The 20634-nt window shown below is 36.6% G+C and overlaps 1 protein-coding gene across 1 annotated transcript; it reads left to right on the top strand.

Annotated features, from left to right (window-relative positions):
- Nucleotides 1-309: 309 nt before the first annotated feature.
- LOC149494663 (uncharacterized) lies at nt 310-20268 on the top strand. The gene is made up of 8 exons (XM_089724392.1): nt 310-1464; nt 1603-1905; nt 1987-3554; nt 3915-4273; nt 4328-4423; nt 19534-19610; nt 20028-20177; nt 20260-20268. Exons 1-8 carry the CDS (start codon nt 310-312, stop codon nt 20266-20268), a joined length of 3717 nt encoding a protein of 1238 aa, XP_089580518.1.
- The last annotated feature ends 366 nt before the right edge of the window (nt 20269-20634 follow it).

The raw sequence follows: 20634 nt of genomic DNA, 5'->3' as shown, positions 1-20634 counted from the left end.
GCTCGACAACAAGCTAGATTTCAACCCCATGATGATGAAGAAACTGAAGGTACTAATTTTAACAAAATTGATGGGGACTTGGGATCAATCAAGATGAGAATTCCAGAATTCAAAGGTAACAACAATGCTGAAGAATTCCTTGAATGGGAGAGAAAGGTAGAACAAATCTTTGAATGCCATAACTATTCTCAAGAAAAGAAATCCCATCTTGCTGCTGTTGAATTCAAAGGCTATGCCATGTTTTGGTGGGAACAATTGCTATTGAAAAGAAGAAGAAAGGGATTGCAACCTGTACCACCATGGGAAATCATGAAAGAATTGATGCACCAAAAGTTTGTCCCTACTCACTACTTTAGGGATTTACACAATAAATTAGCTAGAATGGTGCAAGGAGGAAGGAGTGTGGAAGAATACTACAAGGAGATGGAGATTTGCATGGCTAGAGCCAAGATTGAGGAAGAAGAGCAAATCACCATGTCACGATTCCTTGGAGGTTTAAACAAAGATATTGCTGATGCCTTAGAGATGTATAGGTATGATAGCTTAGAAGAGATGGTAGATATGGCCATGAAACTTGAAAGACAGAAAAAGGAAAGATCCAACACCAACAAGTATTCCAACAACACATGGGGATCTAAATGGCCTAAGGAAGGTGAGAAGAAGGAATTTAGAGGTTCTAACTCTCAAAGGACAGATTCAACTTCAAAAGGTAAAGAAGCTGTCCAAACTCCAATTAAAAGCAACAAAGGTACTTCTAACTCTACAACCCCTTCTAGAGAAATTAAATGCTTTAAATGTTTGGGGAAAGGGCATTATGCATCTCAATGTCCTAATAAAAGGGTTATGATTATTAAAGATGATGGGAATGTTAGTTCTGAATCTGAATGTAGTGATTATGATGACATTCCTAAATTACTTGATGATAATGATGATGATGATTCAGAAAACTTAATACTTCCTGAACATGGAGAAGCTTTGGTTGCTAGACGTGCTTTGAACATGCAAGTTAAAGAGGAAAGCCTTGAGCAACGTGAGAATATATTTCACACTAGATGTTTGATTAGTGGAAAAGTGTGTACTCTTATTATTGATGGGGGTAGTTGCACTAATGTTGCTAGTGTAAACATGGTAAACAAACTGAACTTAACTTGTCTCAAGCATCCTAAGCCTTATAGGTTGCAATGGTTGAATGATTGTGGGGAAGTGAAAGTGACTAAACAGGTACTTGTGCCATTTTCTATTGGATGGTATGAGGATGAAATTTTATGTGATATAGTACCTATGCAAGCTGGACATCTATTGTTGGGAAGACCATGGCAATATGATAGAAGAGCACTTCATGATGGATTCCACAATCGATACTCTTTGATTCATAAGGGAAAAAAGGTGGTTCTTGTACCTTTATCACCTCAAGAGGTTTATGAAGACCAAAGAAAGATAGTTGAGAGAGAGAGAGAGGTTTCAGCCTTGAGAAAACATGAGAGTGAGGTTTCAAAAGAACAAAAGAGAGAAAAGAGTAAGAGTGAGGGAAAAGAGGCCACAAAAATAACAAAACAAATTAATGGCCCAATTGTGAGTGAAAAAGAAAGAGGGGAGAAAAAGAAACAGACTTTTTATGCAAGAGCTAGAGAGGTTAAGTGTGCCATTGCCTTGGAGAAGCCCATATTGCTTCTTAGGTACAAGGAAATTTTATTTGCTGAAACTAATGCTAACCTTGATAGTTTGCCTTCTATGTTTGTTTCTATGTTGCAGGAATTTGATGATGTCTTTCCTAGTGAACTACCTAGTGGTTTACCACCTTTAAGGGGAATAGAACATCAAATTGACTTTATTCCTGGATCCACCATTCCAAATAGGCCTGCCTATAGAAGCAATCCAATGGAGACAAAGGAGTTGCGAAGGCAAGTTGATGAACTTATGGAGAAAGGTTTGGTGAGAGAAAGCATGAGCCCGTGTGCCGTTCCCGTGCTTCTAGTACCTAAAAAGGATGGAACATGGCGCATGTGTGTTGATTGTAGAGCGGTCAACAAAATTACAGTGAAGTATAGACACCCTATCCCTAGACTTGATGATATGTTAGATGAATTGCATGGGGCAACTTACTTTACTAAAATTGATTTAATGAGTGGTTACCATCAAATTAGAATGCAACCAGGTGATGAATGGAAAACTGCTTTTAAAACTAAGTATGGTTTGTATGAATGGTTAGTTATGCCTTTTGGACTATCTAATGCACCTAGCACTTTTATGAGGCTTATGAACCATGTATTGCGTGCCTTCTTAGGAGAGTTTGTGGTTGTATACTTTGATGATATACTCATCTATAGCAAGTCTCTTAATGATCATATTGAGCATGTTAGGATAGTGTTACAAACTTTGAGGACAGAAAAGTTGTATGCTAAACTTAACAAATGCACATTTTGTATAGATAGACTTGTATTTCTTGGTTTTATTGTGAGTGCACAGGGTATTGAAGTAGATGAGGAGAAAGTGAAAGCTATCAAAGAGTGGCCAACTCCCAAATCAGTTACTGAAGTTAGGAGTTTTCATGGGTTGGCAAGCTTCTATAGAAGGTTTGTTAAAGATTTCTCTTCAATTGCAGCACCATTAACAGAAATAATCAAAAAGGAAGTTGGGTTTAAGTGGGGAGAAGAACAACAAAGGGCATTCGAAACACTAAAAGGGAAGTTAACTTCTGCACCTATACTTTCTTTGCCTAATTTTGATAATACTTTTGAGATTGAGTGTGATGCTTCGGGAGTGGGAATTGGGGCTGTCCTAATGCAAGAAAAGAAGCCAATTGCCTACTTTAGTGAGAAGTTGAATGGAGCACAACTCAATTATTCAACCTATGACAAAGAGCTTTATGCCTTGGTAAGAACTTTACATGTTTGGCAACACTACTTATTACCTGAAGAGTTTGTCATCCATACTGACCATGAGGCCCTAAAACACTTGAAGGGTCAAGGTAAGCTCAATAAAAGACATGGTAAGTGGGTTGAATTTATTGAACAATTTCCATATGTGATTAAATACAAGCATGGAAAAGACAATGTTGTTGCTGATGCATTATCAAGAAGATATACTCTAATTACTGCTCTTAGTTCTAAATTGCTTGGATTTGAGTATGTTAAGGACTTATATGTGAAAGATTCAGACTTTGGCAACATATATGTAGCTTGTGAGCATGGAGCATTTGATAAGTTCTATAGACATGATGGATATTTGTTTAAGAACAACAAACTTTGTGTGCCTAAATGTTCTATGCGTGAATTGCTTGTGATTGAATCTCATAGTGGGGGATTGATGGGACACTTTGGGGTACATAAGACTTATGATATGTTGAATGAACACTTTTATTGGCCTCATATGATTAAAGATGTAGAAAGAGTTTGTAACTCTTGTATTGCATGTAAACAGGCCAAATCTAAGTCTATGCCTCATGGATTATACATGCCTTTACCTGTTCCTAGTTCTCCTTGGATTGATATATCTATGGACTTTGTACTTGGATTACCTAGGACTAAACGTGGTAGAGATAGCATATTTGTTGTTGTTGATAGATTTAGCAAGATGGCTCATTTTATTCCTTGTCATAAAACTGATGTAGCCAACAATATTGCTGAATTATTCTTTAAAGAAGTGGTAAGATTGCATGGGGTACCAAGAACTATAGTTTCTGATAGGGATGCAAAGTTCCTTTCACACTTTTGGAGAGTTTTGTGGAGTAAGCTTGGAACTAAATTGCTTTACTCTACGACTTGTCATCCACAAACAGATGGACAAACTGAAGTTGTGAATAGAACTTTAGGGACATTACTTCGTGCCATTGTGGGTAAGAACTTGAAAACTTGGGAAGATTGTTTGCCATTCATTGAGTTTGCATATAATCGTAGCATACATTCTACTTCAGGTTATAGCCCATTTGAACTTGTTTATGGCTTTAATCCACTAACTGTATTAGATCTTGTTCCTTTACCTTTAAATGAACTTTCTAATCTAGATGGTGAGAAAAAGGCAGAATTGGTGAAGTCTTTACATGAGAAGGCTAGAGCCAACATAGAAAAGAGGAACAAGCAATATGCTAATCAAGCCAACAAGGGCAGAAAGAAGTTAGTGCTTATGCCAGGTGATTGGGTTTGGGTACACTTTCGCAAGGAAAGATTTCCCAACCAAAGGAAGAATAAGCTAGATGCACGTGGAGATGGTCCATTCCAAGTCTTAGAGCGCATCAATGACAATGCCTACAAAATAGACTTACCAGGTGAGTATGGTGTTTCTGCAACTTTTAATATTAGTGATTTGTCTCCCTTTGACATGGATGCAGATTTGAGGACAAATCTTTTTAAAGAAGGGGGGGATGATACGGATCCACTACTGCCAACCACCTATGAAGCTCAAGGGAACAAGGACCACAACAATGGCAATCCATTAGCACTTCCTAGTGGACCAATTACAAGGAGCCGTGCAAAGAAGTATGGAGCAACCATGTCCTTATACATTCAAGAACAAATCACACAAGAGCTCCATGACCTTGCTTTCAACAAGTGCTATGAAGAACTTGGAGGAACACCTAAGTTTCTCACATTAATAGAAGCACAAGTTGAGTGGGAACCATGTTTGGATAGCACGCCCGTGCAAGGTGGCACACCCCAGGCCGTGCAAGCTACTGCCTTTCAAGGAACAACACATGACTCGGAGCACGCCCGTGCCATTCAGCACGCCCCAAGCCGTGCACCTTACTGACTCTCGCGAAGGAAACTCTTCCATGTGCGCACGCCCGTGCAAGCTGACACGCCCCAGGCCGTGCACTTCTCTGCCTCTCGCGAAGGAAGTCACACCATGCGCGCACGCCCGTGCGCCTTGGCACGCCCTAGACCGTGCACTAGCCTGCCTCTCATTAACATAGTTAGTTATTTTGAGTTCTTTGCTTTGTAAATGGGTTGGGCCTCCTATAATTCGACCCCCCCATGATTATTTTAGCCTTGGTTTGTTTAGATTTAGTTAATCTTTAGTGGATTTGGATTAGATCTCCAAATCCTTAAGTTGTTATGATTTTGTTAGTCAACTCCTTAGTTGGTTTAGATTTGCTAAATCCTACTCCTTAGCGAACTCTAAATCCTCTAGGGATCTGGACCTCTTAGATTAGTATAAATAGCTTGTTATTTTGTAATTATAAATCAATTATTCAATCAATTAAAGAGAGATTTTCTTCTTCCATGCCTTTGGCGTGTTCATGTTTTTAGAGAGTGTGAGATTGCATTCTTCTAATTGCATCAAGAATCAAGGTAAACTTATCAATCTAATTGTGGCGTTTATCTTATTCTTTTTCTCTATTATTGGTGTTCTTGCTTCTTTAAGCTTTGGGTGCCATAGAGAGGGGTTTAGTTTGATCTTGGATCTCTTCCAAAAACTTGTCATAGAGTTCATGAAATTTATTTTCATTGGGTTCCGCGTCAGTAACTCTTATTTTGTGTTAATTCTAGCTTTCATTTTATTGTCTTTTGTCAATTTTGGAATAATGTAGATGGGCATTTATGCCTGCGTTAACAAGGAGGACCATTCTTGTAAGTGAGTGGGATGCCTCCTTTTTGTTTCTGTGGTTTTGTTTTCTTTATGCAGGAATAAAGCAAAGTCTCAAAAAATATATATATCATAAAGCAAAGCCCAAATCGGCTTATTTAGGCAATTTGGAGACGGTGTGTGGCTTGTCTACTTCAATAATTCCATCTACTCGCCGCACAGGGGGCAAAATCATCAAATTTAGCAAAATACCCTAAGGTAAGTTTTCTTTCAACACCGCATCAGGAATAAAAAGAAATTGTCTAGATCCAACAAGATCTAAAGAGATAATGTGTAGATCTCTCAGAATGAAAAGAAAACACGAAGATAAACAACAATGAATCCAACAACAAGAAAACTCAAATTCCTAACTAAGATGACAGAACTTACCTCAAAACTTTGATTTGGCTCTGATACCAAATGATAAGGAACCGGGATCGGGAATCAAAGGAATGGGATATAAGTTCGCCTCTACGGCACCCCACGTTTATAATGAAACGGAAACACCAATAATCGAGATTAAAATGCTCTATGGCACCCCACGTTTATAATGAAACGGTAACACCAATAATCGAGCAAAGAACAAGATAAACGCCACAAATGAATTGATAAGTTTACCTTAATTCTTGATGCAATTAGAGGATAGCAAATTCTCACAATCTCTCTAATCAAGAAGAACATGCAAGAGCATGAACAATTCTGCCTTTGATTCAAATTATGCCAAAAAAATCCCATTTTACATCTTAAGGAGGCTATTTATATGCCTTAAACAAACATAACCCTAAAGAAGAGCATCTAACTAGGCTGCCCTAGGGCCAAAACACATGGGCTTAACTCTAAAACACAAAATAAAGTCATTTCCAGCCCAAAACAAACAACTAGATATTGGGCAGATTGCATGCATCATAAAACCAACCCAAAACAACTTAAATAAACACTATGAGCCCATATCCCTTACATATTAATTAGACCAAAACAAGCAACAAAGGATAAGAACACATCCAAGCCCACTAGGAAGCACCAATGTATCCATATCATTCCCCCTTTCCTCAAAAAGATTCGTCCTCGAATCTTAGTTAAAAGTTGAGGTATCCTTTTGCTTGCTAAGATAAGTCCACTTCTCCTTAGAATCCATGCCCTTTTCTTTACTCTTCTTCTCCTTTTTAGACCGTATTGAACTCCATTGTTTGCTACAACCTGAATATGCCTTTGCAACACCTTTGTCTCCATTGGATTGCTTCTATTGACTGGTTGATTTGGAATGGTGGAGCCAAGGATGAAATCGATTTGATGTTCTATCCCTCTCAAAGGTGGCAATCCACTAGGCAACTCTTCAAGAAAGACATCAGTGAACTCCTCTTTCTCTCTCTCAAGCAACTTTTTCTGATCAATATTCACTTCTTGAGGTGTCAATGGAGCAAGAACCACCTTTTCACCCTCACATGAAGATTGGGAAATCTCTTTTGGAACCACATGTTCAAAGTCCTGCAAAAGATCAACAAACACACTTGGCAAGGATGGGTTAAGATCATTAGTGGTAAAATAATCTTCTTTGCACAAAGGTACAAATATAGGCTGAATTTGTTTTTCCTTTTCTTCCCCCTCTTTCTTTTTATTTACACTCAATATATTTTCACTCGTTTTATTTTTGCACTCCTTTTCTTTATTGACAGCCTCAAAACTCATCTTTTGCTTTCCATATTGGTCTTCATCCACTTCTTTTGAGGAAAATGATCTTGGAATGGTCATCCACCCATCCTTTGTGAATGAATACCTATTGAGGTAATCCACATTTTTCCTTTCTTGCACCCTTCCTAACTTATTATTCAAATCCTTAAAGTAACGATCAGGATTATCGACCTTCTTCTCTTCATGAGTTTGAAATCTAGTTGGTGTACCACTAGGTTGAGCTCTTCTTGTATTAGAACGTTGGGCAGCTTTAAACTCCTGTAACTCCTTTCTCATATCTTGGACGGAATTGTTGAAAGTTCTAAACTGTCCTAGGATTGACTCCATTACAAGTTTCAACTGGGGATCCTCCATTTGACTTCCCTCCCCACTATTATCTCCAAATGTGTCTGCACTCATGGTTAGAGTTCAAAATAGAAATCACAAAAACATTTGAGTCAGTGATAAAGCACTCCCTCACGTGTTTACACTCTTTAATCACTCCATGCAAATCCTCCAATTGTACTTCAGAATTTCAGGCCAACCAATCAATCTCAAAGCACGTTTAGAACACAAGGAAAATAAACCTTAACAAAAGAAACGTAAGCACAATTCTAGAAAGAAAACTCAAACAAAATGAATGGTAGCACAAGAACAAAACAATGTACTACTTGATTATTAATTAGAGTGTTGGAACAAGCAAATACACCCTAACAATATAAATGAAGCAAAGATAGCACACAAACAAGAAATAGAAACTAGAATTTAAAAGACCCTTACATATTAATTAGACCAAAACAAGCAACAAAGGATAAGAACACATCCAAGCCCACTAGGAAGCACCAATGGATCCATATCATTCCCCCTTTCCTCAAAAAGATTCGTCCTCGAATCTTAGTTAAAAGTTGAGGTATCCTTTTGCTTGCTAAGATAAGTCCACTTCTCCTTAGAATCCATGCCCTTTTCTTTACTCTTCTTCTCCTTTTTAGACCGTATTGAACTCCATTGTTTGCTACAACCTGAATATGCCTTTGCAACACCTTTGTCTCCATTGGATTGCTTCTATTGACTGGTTGATTTGGAATGGTGGAGCCAAGGATGAAATCGATTTGATGTTCTATCCCTCTCAAAGGTGGCAATCCACTAGGCAACTCTTCAAGAAAGACATCAGTGAACTCCTCTTTCTCTCTCTCAAGCAACTTTTTCTGATCAATATTCACTTCTTGAGGTGTCAATGGTGCAAGAACCACCTTTTCACCCTCACATGAAGATTGGGCAATCTCTTTTGGAACCACATGTTCAAAGTCCTGCAAAAGATCAACAAACACACTTGGCAAGGATGGGTTAAGATCATTAGTGGTAAAATAATCTTCTTTGCACAAAGGTACAAATATAGGCTGAATTTGTTTTTCCTTTTCTTCCCCCTCTTTCTTTTTATTTACACTCAATATATTTTCACTCGTTTTATTTTTGCACTCCTTTTCTTTATTGACAGCCTCAAAACTCATCTTTTGCTTTCCATATTGGTCTTCATCCACTTCTTTTGAGGAAAATGATCTTGGAATGGTCATCCACCCATCCTTTGTGAATGAATACCTATTGAGGTAATCCACATTTTTCCTTTCTTGCACCCTTCCTAACTTATTATTCAAATCCTTAAAGTAACGATCAGGATTATCGACCTTCTTCTCTTCATGAGTTTGAAATCTAGTTGGTGTACCACTAGGTTGAGCTCTTCTTGTATTAGAACGTTGGGCAGCTTTAAACTCCTGTAACTCCTTTCTCATATCTTGGACGGAATTGTTGAAAGTTCTAAACTGTCCTAGGATTGACTCCATTACAAGTTTCAACTGGGGATCCTCCATTTGACTTCCCTCCCCACTATTATCTCCAAATGTGTCTGCACTCATGGTTAGAGTTCAAAATAGAAATCACAAAAACATTTGAGTCAGTGATAAAGCACTCCCTCACGTGTTTACACTCTTTAATCACTCCATGCAAATCCTCCAATTGTACTTCAGAATTTCAGGCCAACCAATCAATCTCAAAGCACGTTTAGAACACAAGGAAAATAAACCTTAACAAAAGAAACGTAAGCACAATTCTAGAAAGAAAACTCAAACAAAATGAATGGTAGCACAAGAACAAAACAATGTACTACTTGATTATTAATTAGAGTGTTGGAACAAGCAAATACACCCTAACAATATAAATGAAGCAAAGATAGCACACAAACAAGAAATAGAAACTAGAATTTAAAAGACCCTTACATATTAATTAGACCAAAACAAGCAACAAAGGATAAGAACACATCCAAGCCCACTAGGAAGCACCAATGGATCCATATCATTCCCCCTTTCCTCAAAAAGATTCGTCCTCGAATCTTAGTTAAAAGTTGAGGTATCCTTTTGCTTGCTAAGATAAGTCCACTTCTCCTTAGAATCCATGCCCTTTTCTTTACTCTTCTTCTCCTTTTTAGACCGTATTGAACTCCATTGTTTGCTACAACCTGAATATGCCTTTGCAACACCTTTGTCTCCATTGGATTGCTTCTATTGACTGGTTGATTTGGAATGGTGGAGCCAAGGATGAAATCGATTTGATGTTCTATCCCTCTCAAAGGTGGCAATCCACTAGGCAACTCTTCAAGAAAGACATCAGTGAACTCCTCTTTCTCTCTCTCAAGCAACTTTTTCTGATCAATATTCACTTCTTGAGGTGTCAATGGTGCAAGAACCACCTTTTCACCCTCACATGAAGATTGGGCAATCTCTTTTGGAACCACATGTTCAAAGTCCTGCAAAAGATCAACAAACACACTTGGCAAGGATGGGTTAAGATCATTAGTGGTAAAATAATCTTCTTTGCACAAAGGTACAAATATAGGCTGAATTTGTTTTTCCTTTTCTTCCCCCTCTTTCTTTTTATTTACACTCAATATATTTTCACTCGTTTTATTTTTGCACTCCTTTTCTTTATTGACAGCCTCAAAACTCATCTTTTGCTTTCCATATTGGTCTTCATCCACTTCTTTTGAGGAAAATGATCTTGGAATGGTCATCCACCCATCCTTTGTGAATGAATACCTATTGAGGTAATCCACATTTTTCCTTTCTTGCACCCTTCCTAACTTATTATTCAAATCCTTAAAGTAACGATCAGGATTATCGACCTTCTTCTCTTCATGAGTTTGAAATCTAGTTGGTGTACCACTAGGTTGAGCTCTTCTTGTATTAGAACGTTGGGCAGCTTTAAACTCCTGTAACTCCTTTCTCATATCTTGGACGGAATTGTTGAAAGTTCTAAACTGTCCTAGGATTGACTCCATTACAAGTTTCAACTGGGGATCCTCCATTTGACTTCCCTCCCCACTATTATCTCCAAATGTGTCTGCACTCATGGTTAGAGTTCAAAATAGAAATCACAAAAACATTTGAGTCAGTGATAAAGCACTCCCTCACGTGTTTACACTCTTTAATCACTCCATGCAAATCCTCCAATTGTACTTCAGAATTTCAGGCCAACCAATCAATCTCAAAGCACGTTTAGAACACAAGGAAAATAAACCTTAACAAAAGAAACGTAAGCACAATTCTAGAAAGAAAACTCAAACAAAATGAATGGTAGCACAAGAACAAAACAATGTACTACTTGATTATTAATTAGAGTGTTGGAACAAGCAAATACACCCTAACAATATAAATGAAGCAAAGATAGCACACAAACAAGAAATAGAAACTAGAATTTAAAAGACAATTTCTGGATATAATGTATGAATTTAGTTCACTACAAAGCAAACCAAATATGGACCTAATTAATTCTACCCAATCAAAGCAAGCAAACAAAGAAAACCCAAAAAAAAAAATTTTTTTTTTAAGGTACTGTAGCACGGATGATTCTGAGTTCCTGTAGCAAGTTACTGTAGCAGCGTGCATGACTTGTATCTTCACTTAACCCACAAATGTGACCCAATTTAGGTAGGGTAAGGCCTTAACAAGGTATAAGTGGATGGTTTGTGTTTCCCAATTTCAATTTAGGTAGGTAATGACTTAATATTTAGGTTGTCCAACAATGACTTTTGTGTTTTCTCAAGATAAGATCCCAAATCAAGTCAAAATGCCTTTAGGTTGTCCAGCAATTGTGTCTTCCAATTTCAATCTAGGTAGATATTGACTTAGTATGTAGGTTGTCCAACAATTTTGTGTCTACCAATTCAACTTAAGTAGGTAATGACCTTAACAATTTTTGACTTATCTTTCTTTAATAATGACCTTTTTTTTGTGTTGTAAGATCTAATTAATAAGATCTAAGGCTGCAATGTCTGGATCTTTTTTTTTTTTATCAAGAAACAAGCAAACAACAAGAATAATCAAAGATAGATCTTGAATTAGTCAAAAGGGTAACTAGAAAATGATGCAAACAATAAGAAGATACAAAGAGAAAACTAGATTCAAGAAGATTTAAAGAGAAATTAGCTAAATCCAACAAGATCTAAAGAGAAATTGTCTAGATCCAACAAGATCTAAAGAGATAATGTGTAGATCTCTCAGAATGAAAAGAAAACACGAAGATAAACAACAATGAATCCAACAACAAGAAAACTCAAATTCCTAACTAAGATAACAGAACTTACCCCAAAACTTTGATTTGGCTCTGATACCAAATGATAAGGAACCGGGATCGGGAATCAAAGGAATGGGATATAAGTTCGCCTCTATGGCACCCCACGTTTATAATGAAACGGAAACACCAATAATCGAGATTAAAATGCTCTATGGCACCCCACGTTTATAATGAAACGGTAACACCAATAATCGAGCAAAGAACAAGATAAACGCCACAAATGAATTGATAAGTTTACCTTAATTCTTGATGCAATTAGAGGATAGCAAATTCTCACAATCTCTCTAATCAAGAAGAACATGCAAGAGCATGAACAATTCTGCCTTTGATTCAAATTATGCCAAAAAAATCCCATTTTACATCTTAAGGAGGCTATTTATATGCCTTAAACAAACATAACCCTAAAGAAGAGCATCTAACTAGGCTGCCCTAGGGCCAAAACACATGGGCTTAACTCTAAAACACAAAATAAAGTCATTTCCAGCCCAAAACAAACAACTAGATATTGGGCAGATTGCATGCATCATAAAACCAACCCAAAATAACTTAAATAAACACTATGAGCCCATATCCCTTACATATTAATTAGACCAAAACAAGCAACAAAGGATAAGAACACATCCAAGCCCACTAGGAAGCACCAATGGATCCATATCAGAGTATACCTGAAAATTTAGGACTAGGAAAATTTAACAAAATTTTTGCTAAAATTTTTGCAAAAAAAAAAAAAAAAATAAATGATAATAAAAATAATAAAATAAATAAATAAAAATAAGATTTTCAAGGTTTACTTAAAAGATAATATTTTTGGTCTCGGGATGGAATTCCAGACTGGCGGTAAAAATAAAATCTTTTGCCCTGATGCAAAATTTCAAATTTCAAAGTTTATGATTATTAATGCATGGGCATGTGATGCTCCAACATCTAACAAAAGCGAGATCTGTTTGTACACAAAAATTGCTCTTTTCTCTTAAAAATATTTTTAGGCCAAGTAGTGATGGTGTATTGCGAAGCTGTTTGGATCCTTTTCTTGATTAGTGATGGTGTATTGCGAACTGATCAAGACAATCTCTATACCAAACCCTCTAAAGCCGATCAAACTGAGCTGAGGAGGTGGACAACAAAGCCGATCAAACTGAGCTTTGGAATCCTTAATCGAGTCAGTGATGGTTTTCGAAGCTGACTCAAATCCTAATTAGTGATGGTGTATTGCGAAGCTGATCAGGACAATATCAACCAAAATCCTTCACGCCAATCAAACCGAGCTTCGGAGGTGTCTTCAAAGCCAATCAAACCGAGCTTTGGAGATGATTACAGATCTGACGGGAGCCAACAAAGCCGATCAAACTGAGCTTTGGACGTGACCAGATGATCAGGACAATCTCAACCAAAATCCTTCAATCCAATCAAACCGAGCTTCGGAGGTGTCTTCAAAGCCAATCAAACCGAGCTTTGGAGATGATTACAGATCCGACGGGAGCCAACAAAGCCGATCAAACTGAGCATTGGACGTGACCAGATGATCAGGACAATCTCAACCAAAATCCTTCAAGCCAATCAAACCGAGCTTCGGAGGTGTCTTCAAAGCTAATCAAACCGAGCTTTGGAGATAATTATAGATTCGATGGGAGCCAATAAAGCCGATCAAACTGAGCTTTGGACGTGACCAGATGATCAAGACAGCTACTTCATTCAACCCAAGATTGAAGGCATGTCAGTGAGCCACTTTAACATTAATTGTTTACACGATTAATGATAAAGTGGGGGGGGGGGGCAAACTGTTGACGTGTGTCTTTATGCCCCCGCCTGATCCGATGAGGATACGAGGATACAGAATGAAGGGTTAATGCTATCTAGAAGTCTTTTAATCCAAGGATTTAAATTAAACCGATTTTAAGTTTCTGGTGGCGTCAGAGTTGCGTCGCGCAGCTAGAAGATGCGTGACGGCACTGCCGTTGCGTCACGCAACTCGGATTTGTATGACTTTACCAAAAATGATGACATAATGGTTTTTTTTATTCTGTCTGAGCGACACACGACATGTGGCTATGGTCCAGAAAGGAAGCTGCGTCACGCTACCATCGGATCCATCACGTAGCCGTAAGCTGCGTGACGTAGCTATCCTCTGCTGCCCTACTTCCATAAATTTATCTTTTTCTCTCATTTGAGGGGGTTGGTTTTTTAAGGCGTTTGAAAAACACACTTTCGGCTACATTTTTCTCCAGAGACTCTTTTGAGTTCATTTGAAGAAAAATTGCCATTAGATATTAACTTAGATAAAAACAAAATCATAAAAAAGAAAAAAAAATCAATAGAGAAAAATATAAGTGTTTGAATCCTTGGTGACAAAGCTTCTGGGAGGCCTTAACTCTCATTTGTTAAGGCGTTTAAGCCATTTACAATCCTCAATCTGAGGATTAGGTAACTCTTTTAACCTCTCTTTGTACTTTTTATTTATTTTTGTGGTTTTAGTAGTTTAAACTTCTTTAGATTGTATTTTGTTGATCTTTGGTCGTTTGAGGTTGTCTTAAAACATATTTGGATAAAAAATGAATAAAAAATTATCTAAACAAATCATTTGCAAAATAAACCTAGGCCAGAGCAGTTGCGTCACGCAGCTAACGGATCCGTAACGGGTCTGGAAGATGTGTGACAGATCTGTTCGTATCATTTGAAAAATAAGATTGGGCCTGAGCAGTTGCGTCACGCAACTGATGGATCCATAACGGATCTCAAGGATGCATGACGGATCTGTTCATACTCAAATTTTATTTCTATATCCAGTGTTCTATTTTCCAGATTGTGGATTGAAAATGAGTTTCTAATGGATCTGGAGTTTCTGGGATAGTTCGGTAACGGAACTACTAGATCCGTCACAGATCTGGGAGTTGTGTGACGCAACTGTTCTAAGATTCTAGAAATAATTTTTGTTTTTTTAAAGAAAATAATAAATTTTACACAAAATAAAGTTTAATTCTCTAATAAACCCGAAGATGACCAATTATGAACAGATTGCAATTTAATTAAGTTTAGAGTACTAAAATGTAATTTTGCGTATTTACTTGTATGGATTTTACAATTTTAGGTCGAATGAAAAATGAAATTAAATTTATGGGTTTGTTAGTAATTTGCATGTTTAGGATTAAATTAAAAAATAATAATAATATGTGATTTAGATGCTAAATAATAATTATACTTGATTTTGGTTTTTGGGTTTAATTTTGAATCGGGTAGAATGTATTTTAGGTTCGGTTTGCTGCCCGCCTTGAACCATAAGGCAAGAGCGGGTCTTTTATTTATTTGATTTAATTGTTTTGGTTTTAATGATTATGAATGTGATAATTGGATTTGATTGGGGCGATTAAGTAATTTTCCATATAGGAACTCTTTTCGATTCAATTGGGTTGGGTTTAAGTAAGCAAATAACTTGGCTTTTCTAACTAAAATAAAGTACAAATCGTAGGTTAAAAGAGGCCAGTTTTTCCGGGCGTCGGTTTCCAACGGGCCGGCGTACCCAATTCCCTTACCCAGAATCGCATTGGTGCGCCTGACCAGTCTTTTTAATAATTTGGCCTTAAATAAAATTGGGTTTAAAATGGAGTCACTTTTTATAAAATAAAATTGAAAACGGTCCAATTGCCGAAATAATGGGTGGTGACTCAAAAACTGTTTATAAGACCGATTTATCAGCATCGTATCCAATAAAATGTTTTATCACCACTTTTCATAATAAGATTACTTTCCACATCAAAATAAACAACACATAAAAATAATAAATAAAACAGGGATGTTTTCGAGTCCACCGGGGGGGGGGGGGGTAGAAAACACACATAAACATGAACAATTGAAAGCTGCATAATTAATGTCTAAACTAATCCAATCAAGGCCACTTTGGTGACTAACAAGTTTTCCATTCATTAAACATTGATTCATGCAAAACTTTATGAGATTAAATTAAGATTTCAAAACTTTGTGACATTTTACAATAAGATGTCATAACCTTTCTTTATAAATAACACAACAAAATAATTTATAAAGCATAAAGAAAACAAACGGTTTTCTACTTCTATAATTTTGGCTTAGTTTATACCAAATTAATCAACTTCACAATACTAAATCAATTTCCATTAATTAAGCCAAATAAAAGACTATCAAACAAATCTAGAACAGGATCAGGCTCTGATGCTACATGTTAAATAAACTTTAATATATAGCTAAGTCTTATAGTTCATAGAATTTGTTTAATTAGAATACATACTAAGTGGAAGCGTACCTTGATCCATAGCTATTGATTACCTCGTTGCGGCAATTCGATTCGCACTGTAACAGTAGATCCATATTTCTTCACTCTGACCTTTTGTCCGTAAGTGCTCTCTTAATGGTCAGAGAATTATCAACAGCACAGGAGTTTTTCTTTTCACGCTCTCTCAAAGAACCTATCACCGTATGTGTTTGAGGTAGCCGTCACACTCTCTGTTTTCTTTTCTTGACCTCCGCTGTTGATTTACTTTCTCTTTTATAAGGCAGAGGAAGGGTATTAAAACCCTAACTGGTCCTCATCCTATTAAGCCCAATAACCATCTTCTTGGGCCACCTTAATTAGAACCAGCCCTTTAATTACATGGGGCACTCAGATTATTAAAATAATCTAACAGTACAAACTCCTTAAAATACATATACACAAAATTAAGGAGGCGACATATGTAGACACAGTCAATCCCGATCTTTATTCCATTTCTATCTGTCTAAACAGATGGAAATCTAACTGCTAATGCCTCCTAGAGTCAAAATTTGGAAAAACATTAGTATTTTATATGAGATGTCACCCCATGAGTAGAGATCATCATAAATGATTATTTGAATTGGCATAGTATGTCACAAGCATCTCAAATAAGGCACACAATGCACTCCTAATAATCCAAAATATCTCAAATTCCTGAAGCTATCATTTGATACGGAATCGCAATGATACGAATCCGCTACCACTCAACCATAGATCTCAAGGAAGCATGGAGAACACCTAAGTTTCTCACATTAGTGAAAGCACATGTTGAGATGGAATCTGAAATTCCAGCATATGGCATGCCCTGGCCATAGTAGAGCCTAACTTTGGCATAATAAGTTAGCCCATTTTTGTTAGTTTTGAGCTGTAATGTTGTTAATGGGTTGGGCCACAATAAATTGGGCCACCCTTTTATTTTTATCCTTAGTTGGTTTGGATTAATTATTCCTTATCCTTAGTTGGTTTGGATTAATTATTCCTTATCCTTAGTTTGTTTGGATTAGTTAGTCCTTATCCTTAGTTGGTTTGGATTAATTATTCCTTATCCTTAGTTGGTTTGGATTAATTATTCCTTATCCTAGATTTGTTTAGATTTGGTCAATCTTTAGTAGATTTGGATTAGATATCCAAATCCTTAAGTTGTTATGATTTTTGTTAGTCATATCCTTAGTTGGTTTAGATTTGCTAAATCCTAATCTTTAGCTAACTCTAAATCCTTTAAGGATCTAGACCTCTTAGATTAGTATAAATAGCTTGTTATTTTGTAATTATTTAACAATTATTATTCAATCAATGAAATAGACTTCTTCTTCATGCTTTTGGCGTGTCCTTGCTTTAGAGAGAGTGTGAGATTGCATTCTTTTAATTGCATCAAGAATCAAGGTAAACTTATCAATTCTTTTGTGGCGTTTATCTTATTCTATTACTCTATTATTGGTGTTCTTGCTTCTTTAAGCTTTGGGTGCCATAGAGGGGAATTTATTTAGATCTTGGATCTCTTCCAAAACTTGTCATAGAGTTCATGGAATTTATTTCCATTGGGTTCCGCGTCAGTTTGGTATCAAAGCCAAAGATTAAGGTAAATTCTTATTTATCTTAGTTCTAGGGTTTGTGTTTATTTGTTTTCTTGTTCTTCTTGTTCTTGTGTTTGTTTTCTTCTTCATCTTGTTTCTTGTGTTTGTTTTCTTGTTTTGCTTTGTTAAATTCGAGTTTTGCTTCAATTAAATTTATTAATTTCATTCTTGTTCAGATATGGAAGTTTTGGTCTTAGATCTTGTTGACTAAAAAAAAAAGAGTATAAAAAAAAAATTTCGTCCATTAAAAGAAGCTTGATTGTGTGTGGATTTTGTTCCTAATTCTTAGGGATTTGACCATATTTTGTGGGATTTGTTCCTAAATTTTTGGGATTTGACCATATTTAGTGGGATTAGTTCCTAATCCTTAGGGATTTGACCATATTTTGTGGGATTAGTTCCTAATCCTTAGGGATTTGACCTTATTTTGTGGGATTTGACCATATTTTGTGGGATTAGTTCCTAATTCTTGGGGATTTGACCTTATATTGTGGGATTAAGTTTATCCATTATAATCTTATGATCAAATCCAATCTTAACTACTTTGTAACAAGAATTAGTTGTCCATATCTTTTGAGATTAAGCAATTCTACTACAATCCTTGTCAAATCTAAAATCCTACCTAAATTGGGATACATTGAAAAAGGCTTCAAATCAGCACACCCGTGCTACACCTCAAGAACACCCGTGCTAGGGCCTGACCTTCACTTGTTGGACTAAGCATTACTAGCACGCCCGTGCCCGATTCTGGCCATTGTTTTCTTTTGGTTTTTTCTTTGATTGCTTGCTTTGTTTTGGGTAGAATTAATTAGGTCTATATTTGGTTTGCTTTGTAGTAAGCTAAATTCATACATTATATCCAGTAATTGTCTTTTAAATTCTAGTTTCTTTATTTTTGTTTGAACTTTCTATTGCTTCTATTACATTGTTAGGGTGTGTTTACTTGTTTACTACACTCTAATTGATAATTAAAGTAGTGCATTGTTTATATTCTTGTGCTACTATCCATCTCGTCTTGTGTCTTCTTTCTAGAATTGTGCTTGCTTTTCATTGTTAGGGCTTATTCCTTGTTTCTAAACGTGCTTTTGAGTTGGTTGGTTGACCTAAAGATTTTGAAGTACAATTGGAAGAATTGCAAGGAGTGATTAAAAGAGTGTAAACACGTGAGGGAGTGATTTACCAATAACTCAAATCTTTTGTGTTTTCTCTTTTGGATACTAACAATGAGTACAGATAATAGTGAGGATGAAAGTCAAATGGATGATTCCCAATTAAAACTTGTAATGGAGTCAATCCAAGAACAGTTTAGAAGCTTCAACAGTTTCTTCCAAGATATGAGAAAGGATTTGAAGGAGATTAAAGCCGCCCGACGCTCTAATACAACAAGAGCTCGTCCTAGTACTACATCAACTAGAATTCAAACTCTTGAAGGTGAGGAGGTTGATAATCCTAACCATTACTTTAGGGATTTGAACAATAAGTCAGGGAGGGTGCAAGGAAGGAAAAGTGTGGATTACCTTAATAGGTATTCATTCACAAAGGATGGATGGATGACTGGCCCAAGATCATGTTCCTCAAAAGAAGCATGTGAAGACCAATATGGAAATCAAAAGATGAGTTTTGAGACTGTCAATAAAGAAAAAGAGAGTCAAAATAAAATGAGTGAAAATATACTGAGTAAAAATAAAAAGAAAGAGGGAAAAGAAAAGGAAAGACAAATTCAACCTATAATTGTACCTTTGTGCAAAGAAGTTTGTTTGGTCATCAATGATCCTAACCCATCTTTGCCAAGTGTGTTTGTTGATCCTTTGCAAGAATTTGCAGATGTGTTTCCAAAAGAGGATTGCCAATCATCAATTGAGGATAAAAAGATGGTTCTTGATCCATTATCACCTCAAGAAGTATATGAAGATCAAAGGAAGATAATTGAGAGAGAAAGAGAGGTTTCAGCCTTTAGGAAAAATGAGAATGAGATTTCAAAAGAAGAAAAGAGTGAAAAGAATGAAGAAAAAGAGGAGAAAGAGGCCACAAAAGATACAAAACAAATTAATGGCCCATTAGAGAGTGAAACTTCAAGATTGAGAGAACAAAAGAGAGAAAAGAGTAAGGATGAAGGCAAAGAGGCCACAAAAATAACAAAACAAATTAATGGCCCAATTGTGAGTGAAAAGGAGAAACAAATTATGTATGTGAGAAAGATCCAAAACAATGTGAGTGAAGGTAGACCGGTCCTAATGATTCGATTTAAGGAGTTTTTGCTTAATTTAACTAACATTGACAATTTTTCTCTACCTTCTAGTTTTGTTTCTTTGTTGCAGGATTTTTCTAATGGTGAGGAAAAGCCTACATTGGTGAAGGAGATGCACGCTAAGACTAGGGCTCATATGGACATGAAGAACAAAGGCTATGCCAACCGTGCCAATAAGAGAAGAAGACATGTTGTGTTTAAACTAGGTGATTGGGTTTGGGTACATTTCCGCAAGGAAAAGTTTCCCAAGCAAAGGAAGATTAAGCTTGATGAACGTGGAAATTTGGACACCTACAAGATAGACTTACTAGGTGAGTATGGTGTTTACATTGTTTTCAATGTTAATGATTTGTCTCCTTTTGACATGGATGCATGATACGGATCCACTACCACCAACCACCTATGGAGCTCAAGGGAACAAGGACCACAACAATGGCAATCCATTAGCACTTCCTAGTGGACCAATTACAAGGAGCCGTGCAAAGAAGTATGGAGCAACCATGTCCTTACATATTCAAGAACAAGTTACAAAAGAGCTCCATGACCTTGCTTTCAACAAGTGCTATGAAGAACTTGAAGGAACACCTAAGTTTCTCACATTAATAGAAGCACATGTTGAGTGGGAACATGAATTGGTTAGCACGCCCGTGCTAGATGGCACACCCCAGGCCGTGCCC

The sequence above is a fragment of the Jatropha curcas genome, chromosome 7 (genome assembly GCF_041381405.1).
Source record: "Jatropha curcas cultivar XTBG-Jc1 chromosome 7, XTBG_Jcur_1.0, whole genome shotgun sequence".
NCBI classification, from domain to species: Eukaryota; Viridiplantae; Streptophyta; class Magnoliopsida; order Malpighiales; family Euphorbiaceae; genus Jatropha; species Jatropha curcas.
Note: the sequence above shows the minus strand (reverse complement) of the source record. Positions and strands in the feature narration are given on the sequence as shown.